Source organism: Trichogramma pretiosum, unplaced genomic scaffold, assembly GCF_000599845.2.
Source record: "Trichogramma pretiosum strain Unisexual culture from Peru unplaced genomic scaffold, Tpre_2.0 scaffold44, whole genome shotgun sequence".
Classification (NCBI taxonomy): domain Eukaryota; kingdom Metazoa; phylum Arthropoda; class Insecta; order Hymenoptera; family Trichogrammatidae; genus Trichogramma; species Trichogramma pretiosum.
In genome coordinates, this window is record NW_019641632.1 from 476,942 (window position 1) to 501,357 (window position 24,416).

The 24,416-nt window shown below is 41.4% G+C and overlaps 2 protein-coding genes across 4 annotated transcripts in view; one reads left to right on the forward strand and one right to left on the reverse strand.

Moving 5' to 3' along the window:
• The window catches only part of LOC106652588, a 221,109-nt gene that overhangs the window by 136,257 nt on the left and 60,436 nt on the right, over positions 1–24,416 (forward strand). The window lies entirely within an intron of this gene.
• Positions 21,200–23,997, reverse strand: LOC111693741. Of its 2 annotated transcripts, none has more exons than XM_023459294.1 (3): positions 23,849–23,997; positions 23,452–23,774; positions 21,200–22,502 (listed from the first exon to the last, which is right to left on the reverse strand). In XM_023459294.1, exons 2-3 carry the CDS (start codon positions 23,765–23,767, stop codon positions 21,241–21,243), a joined length of 1,578 nt encoding a protein of 525 aa, XP_023315062.1. In that variant the 5' UTR covers positions 23,768–23,774; positions 23,849–23,997; the 3' UTR covers positions 21,200–21,240. The 2 variants fall into 2 exon arrangements, with proteins under 2 accessions (XP_023315062.1, XP_023315061.1); XM_023459293.1 differs by having other exon boundaries at positions 21,201–22,502; positions 23,872–23,997.

Here is a 24,416-nt window from a genome sequence, read left to right on the forward strand (position 1 = left end):
GGTGCAAAGCGATTTCTAAGTCGGAGTCGCGTCCGTTAATTTAATTAATAATCGAATTATTTATTGCTGTTAAAAAAAAGCTTCCGACTCTGTGTCGGGACTCTTTTGCATACATTTATTTATTTATAGACCTTTTCACGGTCAACAATGGGTTAGCTTGGGAACAATACAGCAGGTATGTGCATCGATGCTGTTGCTGCTGCCGCGTTACGCACAGTTCGAACGTAAGTGGTAAACGAATGTGTTTTTTCAAACGAACTGACGCAGTCTCTCCCTCTCTCTCTCTCTCTCTCTCTCTTTCTGGCTCTCTTGAATGTTCAACCTTAATGAATGTTTGAATGCGATAAAAAAATATATGTGATGAAATTCTTTTCATTCGGCTGAATATATACACACGCTCGAGACTCGTTAGTTTTCCCGCCCATGAAGTAATTTAATTTCGTCTCAAAGCCACCGAAATTCGAGCAAGGCCACCATGCAGAGCGTCGCGCTTGTGTCCTCGTTCGTCTCTGTATATGTTTATATTTATATTTCGAAAAAAAAAAATAAAATAAAAATTAATGTCATTATCATTGTCCGAAGGCCGCGCAGCTAGCGAGGGCCGCCGTTGCGCGCTGGCTCGTTTTGTATATGGTACGCGCGATATATTAATGAAGCAAAATACTTATTCGCACTTTGTGTACTTGAAAGACAAATTCGCCTCAATTTCTTTTTGAGAAAACGTGAAAAAAGCTTTATTTAATTTTTGATACCAGGCGCGCGCGCTGTATATACAGAGAGCAAACGCGAACGCGAGAGAGAGAGAAAAAAATGAAGTCGACGGTGTAAAAAGGAAACACATCATTTTCAGCAGATGGAATTTTTTTCTCCCTAACATATACATACATATATACACACAACACATATACCGTGTACGCGCGTCTTGAGTGAGAAAGAGAGAAAGATCGTAAAAAGCACCTTTTTCCCTTTAGCCGTGTTCGGGCTGGGTACGCGACTTTTTTCTCTTTCTCTCTCTCTCTGTATATCATGCCAAGGGAGCCTCGCCCAGGCGCGCGCGCGTTTCGGTTAATCTCATTGTGTATATACCAGGGCAAGGATACAGAACCGCTAGTAGTGCTCCACGCGCACACACATACCATGTTCGTAGCTCTGCGCCTTTTGGGAAGGAAGTAGAAACATCGCGGATGCAATACGCACTGCCAGTCGCTGCTGCTGCTGCTGCTTTGAGAAAGAGAGCAAAAAAGTGCGCGAGCGGTAACATAATGTCGTCGAGCTATACATACACATACCAGGGCGCGTGCACCTTTTTGACATGCGAGAGACCGACCACTTCGCTTTAATTGAATGTTTACTTTTTACGTACGTGCAACGCGCGACAAAAAGTTCCGAGCTTGGATTTTATTTTATTTTATTTTTTCGTTGCTTTTCTCCTTTTTTTCGACTATATAATAATGCACGAGAGTCCGTGATATACATGCAATTTGACAAAACAAGACAAGCAACGAAGCCGGATTGTTGTTATTTGCATTGAAGAGAGAGAGCTTCGAGTGGACTGCTCGGCTACATCCGAACCAATCAAAGTTTCATTCAGCAATCTATGGACAATAAACTACACGTACGAACACACACACGCCGCCACCGCCGCCCTTACATGCCTCGACGAACTTTCTGTGGCTTCGCGTACCTCGAATAAATAATTGAAATATAATTATTTTGTATAAATGCGAATCTTATAGATAAGTCGTCAGCCGATCGGTCGGCCAATTATATTGTACTTTTCTCGCGATCACATTTAAATTGCTGGCAAACTAATAGCTACATCTATGCAAACGTATATACTTGTATATGTGCGCGGGCGATTTGCTTTCCGTAAGGGGAATTCGACAGACCGACCGACCGACTAGCTTCTGCTGCTGCTGCAGCGGAGAGGGAAAGAGAAAAGCGAGCAGGAAGTTAATCAAAGTTAAAGCAAACGAGAGCCAGAGATTCGCCCGGTAATTAGTAAGGACCGTTATAGAGAGACAGAGAGTAGGATTTTCCTCGTGCCGCCACTACGAGCTCGAGACTCGACTTTGTTGGGCGCTGCTGCTGCTGCTGCGCGCGATGTCCGATGTTAAAATCCCTCCATACACAAAGGGAGAAAAGGGGATTGAGATTGCTGAAGATTGAGACAATGAGATTTCGGGCATGCAGCAGCTCCAGAGAGCGCTTTGATTATTTGTCGTGCGCGCGCGCGCCTGGATGTTACTCTCGCATCTTTATGCTCTGGCAATATATTTATAAATGTATTTCTCGATTTCGCTACGAAATACGCGAGACTATTTTCAATTGTAAATGACGAATTTTTCAAGGGTTTTTCTAGTTTACAAAGAGTTAATTTGAACCGAAAGCTCCGGGATACGATGTAAATTACTCTGACGGATTTTCCACTCGCTCTCTCTCTCTCTCTCTCTCTCTCTCTCTCTCTGCTGAGCGAGCGAGAGAGAGAGTCAAAAGCTGCGCTGGAACGGGAGCTGAGCCGCACAGCTTCGGGTAAAGGCAAATATCGAGTTTCAAAAAGACATTATATGATTAATACCCGCCCGTTAATATTAATTGCGCGCCTGGGATATCCTTGTTTTCAGCCGTATATATGTAGTAGTAAAATGATACGCTGAAACATATTAATATGCAATTAAAAATGACGCTTCGCACAAATATCGCGCGAACAAATGAATAGAAATGACGATTCGGACTTTGATGCGCACCGAAATCGACGATTGAATTCGTCGAATTCGTAGCTCTGGTACGGACTCGCGGCTTCTGCGCAATAAAAGCCTTCTATGACAACCGTTTGAATTCTTGAAATTGGAAGTCGAGTAAAAAAAAACTTACACATCGCGCGCGCACCTAAGAAGGAGCGTCTCGGGGAATCGTGTTCAGACCCGCCGCAGAATTTGACTGTGCACGCATAATGATGTTTTTCTCAAAGTCGTGTATATAGTTCGAGCTACACACTGTGCGCGTCTCTATGACTCACACGCGGAATTTCAAATACTGCGATCGATGCAGCTTTTGATGCTAAAAACTACTATTATATATGAGCTTGTTTACGTTCCATTTGGAGCGCATGTGCGCTAGCCAAAATAGTCGTACAAGATAAACCACACTTTATTAATTATTAACTAAACACTGAATTTTCAGCTTGATTGCGCGTTTCCATACGTGTACGCAGCCATTGAGCTGAAACAATAAAGACCTTTTGTGTGTGCTGTGCCACATACACGCGCACATATGCACGGCAAAGGTTATATTATTGCAGTTTGTTTGGTGCCTCTGGGGCAAAAATGGGAATTTAGCGCGGCCTCGAGCCGGGGTACTTTAATGCTGTGTATACGCTTGAAAATTCATCTTCATACAATCGCTGCGTCGTACGCACACACATACATTAACACACATATACCCTTTTTCTTTATAAAATAATGAACTTTCCGGTACGTTCCATTCGGGATACACACAATAATGTACTTCAGGCCGCGTCGCGGAGGGAATATAGCAGTACATTTTGCACGCGGTGCGCGCGCCGATATTTCCGCTTATGGTGTGTCTGGGATCGCGCTCATAATACGTTTGTGTCGGGACTTCGAAAATAAACTCCAAAGAATTTATAATGTCATTCGGTGAATTTTATCGGAATGAGCAATTGCTCTTTGATTGGCAATCGCATAGCAGTAGCAACAGCAGCACATAACGGTGAACACGCATATTTTCGGCAGACCATATTTCAATGTGAACTCGTACATTCAGCGCTTCCAAGTAAAGCTTAAAGAGCAGCAGCAGCAGCGGCAGCAAACAAATATGCGCGCGCGAAGCACTACACACCGGTGCATGCAGGATCAAACCCGATTATTCAAATGCCTATATAAACACACCGCAGAAAACATTTCTCATCGTCGCAGCGATTTGAAAAGAAACGGATATGTACACATAGCGCACACAAAAAACAGTTTCGTACGAAGCGATTAAGAGTGACGCAATTTTTCTGCGACTACATGGCTCTTGTGTGCAGCCTGGCAAGCTACAACCGAGCATACGAATCCGCGAAGTCGTTCGAGTGTGTAACGCATCGTAGGCGGCCCATATAGCACAACGCATTACATCCTGATGATTGTGTGCGCGCATTTTCCATCTTCAAATATAATTAGCGCCGCGCGCCAGTAAGGGAGGTTTAGAACAAATATAACGTGCGTATGAGCACGCACTCCTACTTTAGATATTTTCGAAAATTCGCGTAACTGCGCGAATCAGGTAGTACCTAGCAGGAAAATCTTCGTAAAGCTTCGTCGAGCTTCGATGGGTGGAAAGAAAGTAAATATCGAATTTTTTTCCCTTCTTACGTACTCGACTACGTACTGTACAGTACTCGAGATAGAAGATGTAAGTACAGAAAGGGCGAAACCAGGAACTGATTTTCACGCGCTCGGCGCGTGTGTATATATTGACACAAGTCGAGCGCGCACGCGCGCGTAAATTTGCCGCGCGTACCTGTATATCTGTAATACGTGCGCACGTATTATAATCTCGGAAGCGATCGAAATTCTTCATTATCTCGAACCGCTGTAAAAAGTGACGTATGTATGATAATAGATAGATATAAGGAAAAAAGAGATGCGCGTTGGCGTGCAGCGTATTATACATCGAATCAAGATGTGCGCCGCCGCGATATAATCGACCAGTCTCGCTCAGCCGGTCTCCATAGTCTCGATATAATACGAAATCGCGCACGCGCGCCCGATTTACCGCGAAAAGACGAACGAGAACAAAAAAAAAAGGGAAGAAGATAAGACAAGTGCGGCAGACTGTCAGCAGCAGCAGCAGCGGCGTCGGCGGCGTACGATCAGCGCGTCATGCGTCAATGGGGAATATGCGATGTTATATGCAAACAGGACGCGCTGCTGATCACACACATGTATAATACATGTACTACAACTTGTCGCTATACACGTGTTCGTCGAATTTGCGTCACGCGGCGCGATTCGTAATAATAAAACCGTTACATACTTTTATGTATACATAGCGAGAATAGCTCTGGTATTTCAACTATTGTAGATACGCTGTATAAATATATACAAAAAGAAAGAGACCGGTTGTAGTAGTAGTAGCAAGTTGAAGTATTCGTATGAGCAGGAGTAGTAGTGGGAGGAGGAAAGACACGAGGCGCGCGTGTGGCAGATGCGTCATTTTTCATGTCACGTGTATCTTCCAATTTACTGATACCATACACACAGACATATATACGTGAGATTTTCAAGAAGGAAAAGGATTTTTGTCACCGGAGCTCGGGCGCTCGCGCGGGGGCTATACGAATCCCACGCCGCAGAACTCGAAATAGCTATATCGCGGCGCGCGCGCGTCGTTACATTAATCGTCTACTCGCTCTCCTTTCTAACAGCGGTGCACACTGCACATAGCGCGCGCGCACAAGGCGGTTTTCCGGACAGCAGTAGTAACAATACCGAGAGGATTGTGGCTTCGCGGATAAGAGAGGACGAGAGCGAGAGAGAGAGAGAAGAGCTTTGAAAATTAGAGTTGCGATGGACCATCTGTTGTGTCGTGTATGGTATACTCTCTGTCTCTAGCCTAGGCTGCTGCGCTACATACACGTACATAGAGAGCTTCGTGTACGCTACAGAGAATAGTGGATTTAGACAAGTTTTTCGCGGATACATCCTCCGCAGCTATAGCTGCTGCAGCTCGCTCGGCTCTGTATCAAGACAAATGTTACCCCGGTGTCATTTCATCTGGCCGAGGCTTTTGTATGTATGTATCGCGAGTATATACGCCAGCGCCTCACGTTTGTGTGTGTATGTGTGTATACGTCGTGGGAGCTTTTCTCCAAAATAAAAAGGATGAGGGTTTGCTTGATGATGAATACGTGCTCGTGAGCGAGCCAGATAGAGAGCATTACTGCAACGACGAAATTCGCCATATAGGTATAATGCCTTGGCTTAGTATCCACTTCTCAATTTTCAAATGGACAAACCAAACGTGTCATAGCAGCTTAGACGACGCTCGACTCTTGTGCATGTCTTGTTATAATGTTTCCCGTGCGCGTCTTTGACGTCATAGCGCGACGAGATCGCGTGAGAGATTACCCATATGTTCTAACGAGTTTGAATTATGAATCATCGCGAGAATCCGCAAGTGTTAAACGTCTATGTATACAGAAGAAAGCATTGTTAAGTACACACATAGGCACACCATAATCTTTTTACGTGCGAGTAAAATGAGTGTGCGAGGTTCGCTATGCACCTGCTCTGTGTACCTAATACGCCTTATGTGTCGCGTCGTACATCAACTGTTCAAACTCGAAGAAGGATACAGTCACCTCTGTCGTCGTCGACGGCGACGAACGCGTCTCTTTTTTCGGGGTACAAGTACAGCGGCAACGCACACGTCTCCGTCGTGTTTGCACTGGATAGAAAATGGTTCAAAAACGTTTTAGCATTATTATAATAACGCGAGAGAGCTGTGCGCGCGCGCGACGTTGTTCCTGTTGTGCTGCTGCTGCTGCTGCTGCTGGCTGGTACATACATAATGTGTAGTTTGAAAATATGCACGCGTAGCGCCACCCAACTGCTGCACACTGCAGAAATTTTATGTGTGTGTCTGTGTGTGTGGCAGTACATGCAATAATGTGCGCAATGTGGCGTTTATTGAGATTGGTCGTCGTCGCAAGCTCGCGCGCGGGCGAGAAAAATGCATCGCAGTAGCTGCGAGTCGCGCTTACGTAAACGCGCGCGCGAATAAAAAGCTGTACTTTCCATTGCCGAAATTGCTTATAGTGCATACAAGCATAAATGCCATCCCGGGCTAATTTCTCACGTCAGCAGGTTCAAATTTATGTATGTAATGCCACGCTGTATACATCGACGTTTCGTGCACTGCAAATGCGTATAATAGCGAATAATGTAGGAAAACGAGACCGCGCGAGTGAATTTTCGCATTCAGGCTCTTTCTCGTCGTCGTAGTCATCGTAGTCGTCGTAGACGCGTTACGGTATCTCTTTCTGGAAAATGTCAAAGGCGTCTCGCGTTCGACGACGCTCTAACTGTGTATAGAGTACAGTAGCTTACTATATACTTATTCGTTGCTGCCGAGTGGTGCTGTAGCTGCATCCAGCAGGGGTAGCAGCAGCGCAGAGCTGCAAAATACAGCAAAGGGCGTTTATAACATCTTCGTTTTTACTACTGCAGCTCAGTAACAGCAGCATGCAGCAGCAGCAGCAGCAGCGGAGCGCAGAGTAGCTTTTGTTTATGATTTCTAAGGCTCTCTCCATTCGCCAAATTGAATAACGCGCTTGGCAATTTCGCTTCGCGTCTGGCTGCATTTTCGCTCTTTGAACTTTGCGCCGCTGTTGCTGCTGCTGCTACTGCCGTTGCTATCTCTTACCCAAAAAGTCGGTATACAAGATATACACACGCAGACACGCTGCACCGACGCGCAAAGTTTGCGCGCGTGCAGTGTGTTGCACGGCATCGTGAGACAGACAATGCGCGATAAGGAAATATTCGTACGAGCGGGCGGGCGCGTTATATACATTATTATATATATGAGCTGTGTACTATACGTCTGGATGCACGTGCGTCTGTGTGTTGCGCGCAGCCGAGCTTTGGAAAATTATTTCCAAAATGACAGCTCCAATTAAGGTCACGAGAGCAGTAGACGACGTTATATACGACGAGCGATTTTAACTCGAAGAGAGAGAGAGAGAGGCATACATATAGGGAGCGTGGAGAAGAGCTTTTCGTCGTCGTCGTCGTCGTCGTCGTCGTTTAGCGCAGCTCGAGCGAGACTCGAGTGTGTTTCGAGCTATATAGTGCCATATATAGCGCGCAGAAGGGCTTATTAATAATGCGCGAGTCTCGACAGCGGAGAAACTATTATCCTCGGCACTGCTCACAAACAGACACACAGAAAGACACATACGCGCACATATCGACTTATATGTGCACATATTACGACATAATACGTGTGTGTGTATACGGCTCATATTAACGCTCGTTGAACTGTATCGCGAACTCGAGGCAAGTATAACTCAACGCCCGATATTATATGGAGTAGATAGATATAGATACGTGTGTGACGACGACGACGACGAGTTTCGCCGTTTGACTTTCGCGCGCGCGCGCAGCAGCTCTCGTACACTATGTGTGCTGCCGGCTTCCTCGTCGTCGTATCATGTCGCTGGGGGATTTGTCATTGCCTCTCGACGTACATACATACATACATACAATACTGCTGCAGCAGCAGCACAACCTGTCTACGTGACACGCTTATCTATAATGTATGTGGCGCTTCATTATTACTTATATACGCTTCCAGCTGTATATTTATGCATGTAGAATACATAAATTACATATTTATAGGAGACACGATATTGTACACGCGGTTTAAAGGCGATTCTTACGCGCCATTACGACATTCGATAATTGATTCTTTATTACATGATAATGACTAGCGTAACAAGATCGGAGCACGTGGCGGAGACCGGTTTGTTCGGCCGTTCTTTAAACACTTGCGCGAGCACTGGTGCGTACGTGAGTATATGCTGAGGCCGAATTATTTTATGCGTTTATACAGGAAAAATCATCCGTCGACATTCTCTCACGTATACATCGACGTTAAATAAGAGGAAACTCTGCGCCGCGATTCCCAAATGCAAAAGAAGTAGTGCATGACGTAAAAAGGGTTCGAATACATAATCTCGACTCTCTCTTTCCTGAACGGCACATATTTTCTTGAGAACTGGCTGCTCGGAATGTTTTCTATATACTTTATGTATAATATAAGCCGGAGTGTACAAAGTATACAATAATCAAGAGAAAGGAGCTAGTGCGGCTTGCGGGCCCCTTTGTGCGCGCACATAGCTCTATAATGCACAGACGCGCGCGCGCTGCAAGCTGCAATGATGCCAGAGCGCATAAACATCTTGATAACTCTCCATTTTTATTATGTACGTTTGTGTGAGTGTGTGTGTCTGTGTGTATGTACGAACTCGCGCATTGGGAGCTAGCCTCTTTTGCCCTCTTTCGCGTGCGTTGTAGGTACAGCTCCCGCATGTACATATAAGCGCGCGGACAATGGGGAAATCTCGAAAAGGATTTAAATTTAGGACGCCGCCGCGTGGCGCGTGTCGGCACAAAAACGAGCGAAAAAATCTTTGTACTCGCGCGCGCGCGCGCGCGGGGGATCGAGCGTACAGAGGTTTATTAGTCGGCGTAATCATGCATAACTTGGAGCGCGCGGGCTCGCCGACGAACAGAGAGAGAAAGAGAAGGAAAAAATAGTAGAGTATCATACGTGTATTTGTGCATAATGTCTGCAAATCGAAAATGGATGTTGTGTGCTGTGTAGCAAAATAGAGAAAAAAAAAGCGAGGAACACGTTTGATTGGAATGTTGGGTTATCGGATTGGAAGTATATTCTTGAAAGCTCGGCCTAGCGACTACGGGACGGGAGAGAAAGATAAAAGGAATAATAAAAAAAAGAGCACCGCAACGTAGAAAGTGCACTAGGGCAATAATTAATAATATCGGGGAAAAAAATTGCTATACCCGCCCGCGATTCAGCATGTTTTAATTCGCCTCCAGCTGCCCTGGCGATGAGTGCGTGTGTGTGTATGTGACGTATTTGTATATATCATATAGCATGTTTGTTGCGTATTAAATGTATCGAACTCGCGTTCAAAGGGGATGACGGTGTATGTGAGCGTACCTGCTATACCAGGTTACCACGAGTAAAATGCAAAATTCAATATTGAAAATAGCTATACGTTTGCGTGTGCACATACATATACCCCGTGTACGAAAGAGCTCTTAAGCAAGTTATAAACACTTTTTCTGTGTGCCGAGTAAAAGAGCGAGTGCGAGCTATACGTACATACTTGCGCAGCACCTGCATATATGAATGTATGTACTTGCACACACGGTGAAGAACGAAAAATGATCCACGCGTGCGAGGAGGAAACAGAGTCCATTGCTCTCTCTCTATACTTCGTAATATGCATGCGAAACGTGCAAATGTCTTGTTTTTCCCTTTACTTTTTTTTTTTGCTGCTGCTGCCACTGCTTCTCCTTGTTATTTTCCTGCTTTGCTCTACAATACACGTCGTACGCTCTTTGCATATGTATTATGTATACGGCGAACGCCATAGCGCAAAACTCCCATACACCCCCATACCCTGTCCGTCCATCTCTCTCTCTTTCTCTTTCTCTTTCTCTTCTATCCCTCTCCGTGTCATGCTTTGCTCTCTTTCCTCGCCGCGCGCCGTTGCAACTTTGTATTTATAGAAAATACCCGTACTCGTAGATTTTTCCTCCATATCTTTCGCCCCCTCGCATTGCTCGGGCTTGCCGTATCACCATAAATGCGTTTCTCGCTCCTCCGTTCGTGCTTCACTTGTATATATATACCTTCACTTATACATACGGTGTATACTTTTTGCTGCTTATAACGCAGTTTGTGCGCCGCCGCCGCGTTTACACGGCAAGAGGAAAAAAATGACGAAAATTTGATTGCACATGTTGTACCGTACGCATATACGATTATATATATACGCGCGGTGGTGCCGTTGATCAGGTAATTTTCCATACCTTGCGATCGTTTCGTTGTATAAATATATCGCATTTCCACGCTGGGCTTTTATATTTACTTTATGCTGTATGTCGAGGGAAAAGGCTTCTCTAACCGACGAGAAAGGAAGAAAGAGAGTCCTTTCAATGAAGCGACGTTATTTTTTATAACTTTATTTTTATTGTGTATTTCTAGATGTACATTGTACGCACTCTCGGTAACGCGCGAGTGCAGTTATTTTTGTTTCCTATATAGATTCGTACCATATCCCGCTTGCTTTATTCGAAAAATGTTTATAGATATCGTGGCTCTTTGTTGATACGTTGAATGTAAAAGCTGAAATGTCATCGATTATTTACACGAGCTGAATCTTGCTGTATTATTCATATCATGCTCTTTTTCGTTCTAAATTTCTGTTTGCCACTAACATTTCTTGAAATAGTTTAGAAATATCTGTTATTAATTAACTTACTTTTAGTTGATATCCTAGTAGAAATGATCAATATTAAAAATAAAATGATCGTTTCAAATGTTTTAAAGTATGTTAATATAGATTCGCTTGTTTTAAGTGGACTTCTCTGTTGTACTTATGTTAGAAATATTAAGCATATAATAAATAACCTGAAAATGAAAATTTAACTGCTTCGAAAAATTTAGATCCGTTTTTAACTACTTCAGATACGATAGGACCATTTTCAGCTTCCTCCACTAGATGGCGAGTACCTTTATCTGTAAATCTGCAAGTGTCACAGTCAAAATAATAGTATAACATATTGCCAGTAATGCATTTGTCAAGGTTATCAATGAAAGTTGTATAAGCTAAAACGTCAAAAACTTTAAGTTACTCGTATAATAGATCTACGAAATGTTTGAACCTCATTAACCTGATGATGTGGTTTAGTAATGAATGCGATATAATAAGAGTCGTTTGTTAGTACAAGCATTAATGATAATTTTATCAAGTTCGATGCAAATTATTAAATTTAATTTAATTTAATACATTTCAAATAATGTATATTAAAAATAATTATTGAAAATGAGTTCAAATGATATTTGTCTGAATTTTTTGCAGTCAAAATATGGTCGTTAAACAAAAAATGGCCATAATATGTTGCAAAAACGTTACGCGTTTGGTTACTTCAAATCCAATTCAAATAGCCTTTTAAGATAAACAAACTTTTTCGTAGGCCTAAAATTAGACAGAAAAGATGCCAGTGACGTTAAGCTTTTTATCAACAACTAAATCAAGAAAAAATAATTAAATCGCTACTCCCGTTCATAAAATAATCATATTATGTTAACGGACTTTACTTCCATCAGAAAAATAATAATGCGTGAATTCGAAAAATTTTCCATGCTTATCTTAGCAATTTGATCTCCATACACACGCGCATGACGAAGTCTTCATTTCAGCGAATCGCAAGTCAGTGACGTTCTCTCTCTTTTTCTCTCTCTCTCTTTCCCTCTCACTCCATCTCCTCCTGCGTGCACAGTAAGTTTTTGTCGCCGAGCCCAGATAACATCCAATTTGCGCGTGAACCACTGCTCCGCGGGTTTTTTCGCGCGCGAGTAAATTTCGCGCATAGTAGGAGCAGCAGCAGCAGTCATAACGAGTTGAAGCGAGCGAGCAAAAGAAAGAGTAAGAGGAAGGAAGAAAGAAAGAAAAGGAACTTATTGCATCTTTCTACTTGAAATTCTGCTTTATTTCTCGCGAACGTTTTTTCGCTCTCGGAACCTGGTAGAATAGCGTTGAAAAAATAACGCGCGCGCGCGTTAGAGATTATTTTACAAATTACCCATTTTCTCGGTTCGTTATAATTCTTTCATTTCGAAAAAAATAAACCTCGCTTCTCTCGGGAAAAATTGAAGTTAACGATCGCATGTTTCATTTTTTTTGCCCCTCCTCTCTTGTTACAACGTATATATACTTCTTCGTTATTAAAAACATTTATCGTTGTAAGGGGTATTATTGTCGTATTCCGTAGCGTATTGTCAATACAGAGGAAAAAAAAAGTAAACGAATGAAATTTTTCAATATTATGATCTCTCTTGGTTTTTCCCAAGTGGCAGAAAATACTTTGCCCTCATCGAAGTTTCTTTCTTTCTCAGCGCGCGCTATGTCTCTGCAGATGCAAGCGCTATTATTATTCTCAGTTTCAGTTTTTTCTTCTATTTTTCTCTCTTTTTCTCTATCGTGCTCTATGTGTATCGCACGCAAACAACGAGAATGAATATTTTCTTATGAATAATTAAAGGCCTCTCAGTCGAAGCGGGAAAATGTGTCAGAGAGAGAAAGAGAGGACGAACCCTGCGAATGACAAGGGCTTTATTATATACATGTATATATAACCGAGTGCGCACTAAGACCGTGGGCTTACATTGCTGAGAAAATCGAGGAGAGAAAATTTGAATTTTTCATACAATATTCCGGGATATTTTTGTTCAAAAATATGCGTATACATATTTGCGTGTCGCTGCTGCTTCATCCCTTTCGAAAATATTATTTATATAAAAGTATAGTTTAATAAAAGAAAAATGTTGGAAAAAAGTATCATATTTTATAATCAAAATTCATAGCTTGTCGTAGAAGTCATAGCTCAAAAACTTTTCACTCTATTTCCTCGTGAATATTCCGCAGGATAGATCGATCTTAAGTTAAAGTTTTGCGAGAGCCGCAGAGCGCCGCGTTATGGCTGAATATAGCAGCAGCACAGTTTAGGGCGATCGAGTACTCACGAGGAGTGAAGCAGCAGCAGCCACACGATATAAAGGCATTAATTTTGAGAATCTTTCATCAGATTCAATTTCCGGCGCACCGCGAAGAAGAGAGAAACTCGAGAGCGGTGCCCACTCGAGCACCTTCGCGTTAAAAGGTGCGTACGCGTCGTATATCATTATCCAACTCTCCTGTATTAACGATTACCGCAAAAAGATAAAGCTCTATATACCGTGTGCTCGAATCGAAGAAAGCTCAAGCCTGTCAGCCTAGTTGCTGCCTATACCTTCCGCATTATGTACGTGTGAAAGTTTTAATGGTAAATTGGGCGCCAGCTGCGAGCCGTATAAGCTCGCGTCGAAGCCCCCGAAACTTTAATGACCCCCCTTTTAGTATTATTATGACTTGGCATTAGCCGAGCGACGATTGTTTTCTTGAACTTTGATTTTACGAGGCCCGATTTTCCGCGAATGAGTGTAAAGATTGTCATTCGTTTAACGCGCCGTTTCAATTTGACGCGCGGCGCGTTCCGCAGCTATCCGGCTCGTTTATACCGGGTAAAGTACTTCAACGACGAAGAAATTATAGCCGAATCGATTCCTGTCGAGCGCCATGAGGCGCGCGTTATCATCGCGCGCATATCGCGACGCGCCCTATACACGGACGCACACACACAAGTGTGCTTCTGCTGCTCGCGCGCCTACACACCCATGAGTTCGAGTCGTTCACGACGGTCGTGTCTTAGAAAACGCGCGCCTGCTGCAGCGCCGCCGTATACGAGACTGATGGAAAAGAATCGCGCACACGTATAGGGAAAATGGGGGGCTCCGCGCTCTATAATATACCTATACGTAAACGGGGCTCTTGCCGAATACCTACTTACGAGCTCCGAACACGAAAGCTGCGATCCGGTACATCGCGTCGACGAACCCTTCTCTCTTGCCGGACGACTCGGGGAAACGAAGCGAAGGAGAAAAATGACCTTCTTTCGACCCGAAGTGTATGTACGTATGCAAAGGAGCGAGAATCAAGATGCATCGAGCGTTACTCGCCCGGGTGTGGGAGGAAGAAGAGGGAGAGAGAGAGAATGAGTCGAGTTGATTTCGATAAGAGCAATTGAAGTGCAATTGAATCTACTTTCGGATAATACATTACCTTATCTATATACATACGTAGACTTGGGGCTCGGCGATGAATAATGCATTTCGGTGATTGGAAATCGTGCGCGACTCGGCGGCGGCGGTACTACTTAACGTTCACTGGGTTAAATAATTTTTTTTTCTCCCTCTTTTTTTAAGCCATTTTGCTTTGCTACGGCTTTCGTCGATTTATAGCGTACATGCACACAAAATCGTTACAATTTTTTAAAAATTTACAAAGTGTTTACAAGCGTATCGTTCTTATTTCCAATGTAGGATACTCGTTACGGTTGAATATAAATAAGAGGAGATACGTATAGCGTTGTCCTGCTATATCCTTATCCGTGATATACATATCGGGTTGCGCAAATTTTCAAGGCGCGTAATTTTTTCGCCTCCGTCTTTTGTATTTTCCGCGCATGCACAAACTAGGTTATATACGTTTGTCGATTCATGAATTATATAGCGAGGCGCATGCGGCTTCGGAGCATACGTAAAATTCAGCTTCTTTTCTTTTTGTTTATTCTTTTTTTTTGTTCGTTCATACGCTATACGCTCGAGTAACACAATCTTGATGAAAATCTGCCACGTATTAAAAAAGAAACGCAATATCATTATACTCGTCGAACGACGAGATCTCTCGAAAGCTCGATTACGCACGTTTTAATGGTCGAAAAAGCTCCGGCGAGGGGATATATTATAACGTTGCGTATCGCGATATTCATTAAGGAGTCTTAAATGATATGCATATATGCGTGTGTGTACGCGAAAATAGCATGTACGTACGTCGAGACTCGATAACGAGCTTTCATCGCGTGTCACGTACATACATAGGCAAAGACTGCATGGTTCATTAATGATATTAAATTTGCCTGTGTCACGATACACTAGCACAACCTTCACACATAACGTATCCTTTGCTTTTTTTCGGGTCAGTAATATTCTTGTTTACATCGGCTCGATGACGAGCTTAATTCCGCGTGCTCCGAAAAAAGTATATAGCGCACCAATTTTACGCGCCCAGGCGCGAGTTCGAGACTCATCGCGTGTGTAATCAGAATCGAAGTAATATCTGGCCCCCCGGCACGAGCACTACTACTGCAGCTCGGTACTCTACCTATCCGAACGGAGAGTATGTTACACTACAGCATAGACAAAACAAGTGAAAAAAAAACACACAGAGCAAAAAAGCTCAGTGCGCTATTGGATTTTTTTCTTCGCTCGGCCATTTTCTCCTCCGCCAACGCGTGTGCAGCACCAGTGCAGCCGCGCCGAGGCCGCTTGCTTCGCTGCAACATCATGGCTCGGGATAAAAAGGAACTTCATAACTAAATTGCTCAGGGCGCGCGCGCATGCTACACTCTTTCTCTTTCAAAACTATACGTACAATTTCCTAACAGTACGCGGAGGTATTTTTGTGCGCTTGGCTCTCTCTCTTCCTCTACTATACACAAAGTTTCGCGCAGCGTAAGGGGAAGAGAGAGCGGCTGAAGTTCGCCATACACGAGTTTGGAATGCCAAAGAAACCGACGCTATGTATAGAGGATAGTATTGCTACGAGCACGCACGAGGCCAGGTATATACGAGAGTAGTACTTTTATAGTCGACGCGAACAGAGGGAAGAGAAAAAAAATCTGTATACCGGTGTAGAAATGGAAGATCATCGTCGTGAACCAGTACACATACTTTGAACTTTGCATTGTGTAATACTCATTATTATTAAGTTTTTAATCGCACACATGTTTTTTAAGGCAAAGCGATGCGCGATGTATATTTTAATCGTAGTATGAAATTGTCCAATAAAAAGATCGAGAGGGTTAGTAATAAATTGTATTGCTCGCGTATTTATTCTTAGAACTTTACCTTTTTTCTTACGGTTTTTGAAATTTTGGGCACGCGCCATCTAACGGTAACTTAGGTACCGTTTAATTTTTCACTCAATAAGCATGAGGCTTCTAACCGATTTTTCAAAGAAGACTCAGCGATATGTATATGAAACTTATCTTTTAAGACTCAAATTTATATTCATCAAAAAGTGATAAGTTATTTTATCGCATAATTAAAAAAGTATTCATTTTAAAGAGAAATATCTGGTTAATCGAAAAATTTTGAAAAGTTTCAATTTACGAGACAATCATTCCGAATAATGTGACTGTTTCCAAATATTATTTAAATAGAACTCGACTGGGACCAATAAATCACTCCAAATTGTGTCATATTTCGAATTATTCAAGTTTGAATAATGTGATTTCCACTGTGTATAGCTCTAAAGCAAAACGATGCGTGGATGCGTGTCTTACTCGCAGCCAAACGGACAAAAAAACTTCATCTTCGTTATAAGCATTTATATATAAAAGACATTAGCTCCTTGCGCTGGGAACGGGTAAGAGAAATTTCATATCTACATTATAATGCACGACTTCTTCACAGGACGCGGGTCGTTGATGGAACGTCTGTCGCGGGGGTATCTCTGTGTTGTGTATACGCCGAGGCGTTGAAATATTCATTAAGATTTTCTTCTTTCCTCGTTGCTGTGCGCGCGAGAGGCCATCAGATGCAGTGTTTCCGACACCATCAGCTCGGCCGCGAGACACTCGACTGCACGCGCTCCGCTTCTTGTGTCCCACTGTTTCTCCTGCTGCTGATGCTACTACTGTCCCTGAGAACCTGACCTTTTTTTCCTCCCAAGTATTATAGCACGCGCTGTATATTATATATATATAGTGCAAATTTTCTCCCTGCTCTTCTTTTGATTGTCTCTTCTTTATATTCACTCTCGAGTCGAGACCAGACTACTATCCTGGTACTATATAGGTGCATATAAAAATTACTTTAATTTTCATTGGATTACTTTAAGCGAATTCCGAGCGAAACTCGATACGGAGCATAGTATAGCGAGAGAGAAAAAGAGGCTAATAAATTCCGAACAAATTTTCACTTGAAATAGTAAAAATTTATATTCGTTCGCCAGCGTCGCAACGAGAGATCGGAGGACTTGCTATACACCCGCGAAAAGAGCCGATACAATCCCAGAGCTCGAGGGAACCCGCGCGCATATTCCAACTTATATCTTGCATCACTTTCAACTTGGTACTTGGGATGTGGTATGTACGCGTGTAAGCGTCACGATATTTTTTTATGCATGTATATACGTGGTCTCGTGAACTTTTCCACCCGGCGCGTATCGACTTTCTTTATTCTCTATTATCCATACTTGGCTTCTTTGATCAAGAGCGCGTGGCAGTTTTTCTTTCTTTCCTTCGGTCCTTCCTTTTTTTTTCTCGAACTTTTCCGCGAACTGGTTTGCTCGCTCGTCGCAAGTTTTTCTGTTTATCGCCGAGGACGGCCAATATCTATGGTCGAACATCTAGAAAAATTAAATTTAACCTAGCGCGTTGAATTGCAAAGTCCTCCCGAAAAAAAGATCAAAATATATGCCTCGGCGTGCACGCGAACGTACGAACGTGCGAACATTTCGGCGTTGTCTGCAGCATTGTCTTGGTGTCTTGGCGGAAGCTCTCATATGGTTGGTGCGAGGTCTCGGGTATTTCTCGCCTCGAAGAAAATATCTCGAGATGTACGTGAGCGCGATATAATAAATACAGGAGGACAAAGCTTGTGATAAGTTAACTGAGTAGAGGAGCGAAGGAGAAACGAAGGAAAACTCAATGGTAGAAGTCAAGAGCTAGGAGAGAGAGAGAGAGAGAGAGAGAGAGCAGCAACGGCGGCGGCGGTGGTGCAGTGGTTGGGCCAGTGAAGCTCGAGCCGCGCGTATAGAGAGAGAAAGAGGAGGCAAACCTGAAACATGATAACAGCATTAACGTTCATAATGAATTTATTGTCGAGGAAACTTGAACGTTACAAATTCAAAAGTTTCTAGCTGGCAGCGGTACTAGTAAGAGAATATAGTAGTAGTAGTAGTAGCTGCAGCAGCAGCAGTAGTAGTGAAAGAAGAAGCTGAGCTTCGCAGCGGTGCTGTACATTGTTTCATCGTGTCGTTTCGATGAAATTTCACCCTTCCAATGTAAAATGCTTACAATCATTGGGTTATTGCGTTTCCTGCGCGCAGGTTAGTTAAATTAATTCTTTTCTTCGAATTCTCAATCTACCACCGACGGCGGCTTACAAATTTTGATATTCTTCTCGAACTAGCGTTTACCCTCCCTGCAATCGAGACGTGTGCATTATGCGACAATGGAAAAAAGAAAGAAAAAATAAGGTAAAATAATATCCAGAGATGGCTCTCGATGACATATATAAACGTTAAACATACGGTCGCACGGAGCTTGCAGATGATAAACCGTATAATGTGACCACAAGGCATCGGAGCGTTGATATTCATTTTAATCGGAATCAACTGAGCAGTAGTTGCACGCGGAGAGATAATTTCGCGCAGAAAACCTGCAGCAGCCCGCGCGCGAGCGGCCGAGAGTAAATGGTATTCCGCATGCACAAAAGAGAGCGGCTGTGCCCACCCTGTATCAGCCTCCCCCGCCAGCACATTATATATAACGTATACCGTATATACATATTTTTATATATAGAGAGTGTGACTGAAAAATGAGAAGAGAAATAATGGTCCTGGCTGCAGAATAAGTGAATTTTTATGGGAAAAAATGGTGCTGGCGGGAATGGAGTGCTGCTGCTGCTGCAAGAGAAATGTGCTGCTACTGCACGGCGCGCAGTATCGCAGCGCCAGCAGCAGCACAGCGTGGTTATGCTGTTGAGCTTTGGTCCTTTTCAGTTTCTTCTTTTTTTTCCTTTTCTTCTTATTCTTTATTTTCTGTTTTATTATTCTTCCTGCTGCCGCCACCGTCGCTGCTGCTACAGCTACTGCTGCTGCTGTGGTTATACCATCGTTGTAAGGTATTCTTCTTTCTTGTCTTTTCTTTTTAGTGATTCAAATGTGATTTATCACTTGATGCATAGTTATGACTTTGCCGATGCTATGCAAGTTTATGCCGCGAGGCTTTGTTGCACGAGGGGTTCACCCGACGCTTTTCGCGCGCACCGCGCCGCTCGTGTAGCAGCTTTGACCTCTTGTGCTCGCGCTTATAGTAGCTTATATACATGTATATCCCATTTTTTTTCTTCTTTTTATGTATTGCCGAACGCTAAATTGCATCCGATATATTCTGCCCCTGAATAATAGAAGCATATTCATCTTTGGAGCTTCGATTTTTTGATTCATTCATAATTAAATGCAGCTGCCCCCGGGACCAGTGTCCAAAATAAATACCGTATAGCTTTTTTTAAGGTTTTTATAGCTATACTCGAGACTTTCAAACAAAAGAAGAAAAAAGAGTCACGCTGGAATCAGCTAACGACTCGCTTTTTTTATCCACATTCGTCCAATGCATTCCTACTTATGAACGGTAAAAAGTTCGCAAGCTGTTGTATATATGACGAGTTTAATTTGTAATCCGAATCACGTGACGCACTAATGCCATCCTTCGCTCAAAACAACTATTTGATTTATCACTATACGAGCTTTTCTTATGTGTGCTATACCCGGCGTTCTAAGCGCAATTGCTTGTATGTCAAAGCCGCCGCAGCGGTGGCGGGCGCGCGCGCTCGCGCACACACACATATATTTATCGTTTTATTACCAACATGCGCATACAAATGACATGCTAATAAGCCGCACACGTGACCAAGATTTACAATCGTTATGTCATTCTTTATATGGGCCGGGGCCGATTGTGTGTGGTGGGTGTTTGGGCGATAAAAAAAAGAAAATAATAAAAGCAAAATAACTTGTGTAACAATGCGTTGTAAATAACGCGATTTAATCATTTTGGTATATCAGCGGCTTAGCGCGAGCGCGTGCGAGTACGCAATGGCATATACACGTATCGGGAGTATGTGATTGCGATAGTCATGCAATAGTCAGCGGTGCGGTGAGTAAATTATAAGCGATGACTTTTTTTTTTACGATAGCCGTTAAAATATATCCCTCCATCGAGTCTCGTACGAGAGCCTCGCGAGATAATAAACACGAAAATCGAACGCTACTTGCCGACTGAAAGTCGACTCGCTCGCGGTCGCGAGTGGAATAGGGTCAGCGTTCGATCAGACGAGCGCGCCGCGGTACGCCGGTTGTATGTACGTATAACACACGTTAGTCCCCATGATTTACGATATACTTGCGCCTAGGAGCTTTAATTCGGACTAATTTTCTGCGACGTATATATACGCGGTATAAATTTTTAACTTGATCGCGCGCATTGCAGAGGTCGGCTAAAAGAAGCTAACGCGAGCGATATAATGGCGCGTACTATGGCGGAGGCGTGCGCTTATATACATAAGCTCAAGTACAAATAAATCGTAAACAAGAATTAAGTCCGCTCACCCGTATGATCTGCAATATCGCCTGCTCAGCTTGCGTAGGTATGTGTGTTCGCGTTCGTACGTTGAACCAACGCCGCGTGTACGTATATTTATTCAACGTCCAGCTATTTAACTGCGCGCTGTATAATATATGCTCTCGTGCTAAAGGCAGTCATCCATTAATTTGGAATATCATTTTGCGAAACAAAACAAAAACAAAGCTTCTTATTTCGTACATTGGGTACACCTTGGTTTTCTAGATAAAAGTTATTTTTTAAGATACTCTAAATAAAATGAAGTCATTGAGAATATGTATATTACATTTTATTAATGTAAATGGTACAATCATTGATAGATAATAAGAAATTTTAATTATACAATTGTACAAAAAATGTTTCATAAAAAAAAAGTAAGTAACGTATCAAGTAATAAGTAAATGAATTAATGCTGCGAGTAAAATTGACTAGTGGAAGGGCTTTTCAGTCGTAGCCAGTATTCGAACATAGCTTTGAATTCTATATCACCTGCCCATAAACCAATATCTTTTGAAAACTCAAACTTTTCTAATACATCTGGAGCCAAACTAGCTTCCAAATGACGTAGCATTTCACTGTTTGTTTGTTCATTGTTAACTACACTCTCTTCTTCGTGGACATTTTGAATTTGATTTTGAGGTGTCTGTTGTGAAGTTTTGACTCGTTTTGCGAAAATATAATTTACTGCAAGTGGATTAAACGGAGCCAAACCAGATGCTTCAAAACCGTTTACCACACTTTCTATTTCATTGGGCATATTCTCTAATGCATAATTAACGACTCTTCCATAATGTACTTCTTTTAATTCCGACACTTTATTTACTTTTTTCCTCTGGAGCACTATATTTTTCCAACTCTCTTCGAAACTTTCGAAAAATGATATATCCAGAGGTTGGATAATATGTGTACTGCTAGGGATTAAACCAAGAATTTCAATATTTTTTTCCCGACAAAAAGACACCAGAGGAATACTGAAGTATGAGAGGTGGTTGTCAGCATAGATAATTACTGGAAATTGGACTTTTTCCTTCACCAACCACGGATAAAAAATGTCGCATATGTACTTATAAAAAGACTCAGCTGTCATCCATCCATTTTCTGACAGTCCGGTGCCCCACCTTTCAGGTAAATTTTTTACTACACTTTCTGACACTTCCTTGTTATACATTATCATCGGTGGAGCACGAATACCCATTCCGCTATACATGCATAAAATATTGAAGCGTGTTTCGTCAGCATCGCCGACGTTACCCTCAGTGCAATCTCTTTTCGTGGTTACGACATTTTCTATTTTAGGATCCACGGATACACTGGCTTCTTTACAATTAAACACTCTATCCGCACTGATGTTTACCAATTTTTTCGAGTTCAAGTACTTTTGTATTGCACAAAACCACCCCTCTACATCGTCTTTGGTTACTTTAGCCTTGTTTTTTCTGTCCGATCGCGGCGTTCTTTTAATTGATAAATCTGAATAACGCTTAAGAAATTTCTCAAACCAATGTCTTCCGGGTCGGTCATTTATAAAAGGAGTTTTCAACTTCATAATTTTGACGCATGAAGCAACTGCATCTAACAACTGGTCCCTGTTGACAGAGAAACCTGTTTGGTTTCTATACACGACCCAGTCAGCAATATTCTTTTCTGTTTCATTAGACAAAACAATATCTGTAAATAATAAATAAAATTATATTCATACATTCATACAGAATTATCATGATTTTTAACAAACTATTAATATTAGCCTATTAACTTCACGTGGGTAGGATTTATATAATCAAACCTTTATATAATAAATATACGAAAATTTTCTCGAATATTCGAAATCTATAATAATTTTCAAAAAATTTGAATTTTCCACTTTAATTTGTTTAAACAATTGAATTTTCCAACAAATAACTAATTTGTAATAAGCGGCCTAAAAGCACCAAAAACTATGTATCTTATGCATATAATAATCAAAAAAATTAATTACAAATCAAGAAATGTGTAATTCATTGAATTTTTATATTTATATAATAAATAATCGAAATTATAGATTTTACATATTGTTACGTTTTAATTTATTTTTTCTCGGTAATTCAAAGTCTACAAGAATTTTTAGAAAATTCGATATTTTTGTTATAATTTGTTTAAACAAATGGTTTAAACAATCGAATTCTGCTAAAGTAATAACAAATTTGTGATTACCGACCTAAATAACATAAGAAAATTTGTGTCGAATGCATATAGTTGATTAATGACAAAAATCGTATATCTCGAAAGTTGCAAAATTGTTGTGGTTTTTTGCCGTTATAACTCAATTGCTTAAAAAAAACTGAATCGCATATTTCGAAGGGGAAACATCAAGGACAATTATTATTTTGTTTAAAGCGGGCTTGAAATACGTTTAGGAAGCAAAAATAAGAAATAAAAAAAATCGACTCGAAAATTCGTCGTTGTTAATGTTATTTTATAAAAATAATTTTTTTCTCAACCTCGATTTAGAAAAAGGGGCGAGGTAGTAATTAAGGGCCGCCTTCAAAGCCGCTTTATTAATTTTAAATTAATTGCAGAAATTTCGTTTTAGATATTGAATATTGCTTGAAAGCCGTACAGAAATAATTGAAAAAATTACCTGGTCCAGGCTTTGTATGCAAAGCATCAGGATTGCTTTTTTTTCTGAATAGAGTTGTTACAGGAATCCCATATGCCTGAGCAACCTCCCTCAACGATAACTTATTTTGTTCATTTACGGCTTTTACAGCTTTTTCTAGAGCTGTTGAACTGTATAATTTTCTAGGTACCTTCAGGTTTTTCTTTACTGCAGCAGCCTTGCTGCCAGTTTTTTTGGTTACTTTCTTCTTCGTTGAATTGGTGGCCGTATTTTTCTTCACGACTTTTTTCTTTACATCTTTCTTTTGATTTTTTTTACTCTTTTTAGTATAACCCATTCTGTATCTATCGAAAAAAACGATAATTTCAGAGGTTAAGTAAGAAAATACATCATTTTTACACTAAAAAGCAAAGTTTACAAGTAAAACCTATATGAATTTACCGAATAAATGTTGTTACTTTTATGAAAATTAGTTTTATTAATCAAATAAACTTTGACAGTAGATGTATAAGACCGTTTATATTATAAAAACAAACTCAAACGAGCACATCGACACATCTGTTCCATAACGCGTACTGACGCTCAAATGAAGGTGTCCCTACACTTGGAATACGCTGTCAGTGTTCCTTTATGCGCACGTGCAAATTCAAGTTGTACCTATAATGGAATGCTGTAATGATTTTTTTATTTTTTTTTAGAGCAACTTTTTTAATATTCATAAATGAAATATAAAACTTTCTTATAAATTAAAAAAATATTATAAAGAGCAATTATACAGGACAAATTGAAATACGAGAACGCTAATTTTCACACTATCGTATCAATATCATTAGTATTATGCCAAGGAATATACAGGTCATCAAAATTAGATTTTCAAAAGAATTTTTAAAACTTGAAAGCTTATAAGAATATTACTAATTTATATACTCTATACCAATTAATATTATGTTTATGATTCTGCCGTTCAATAATTTTATTTATCGATT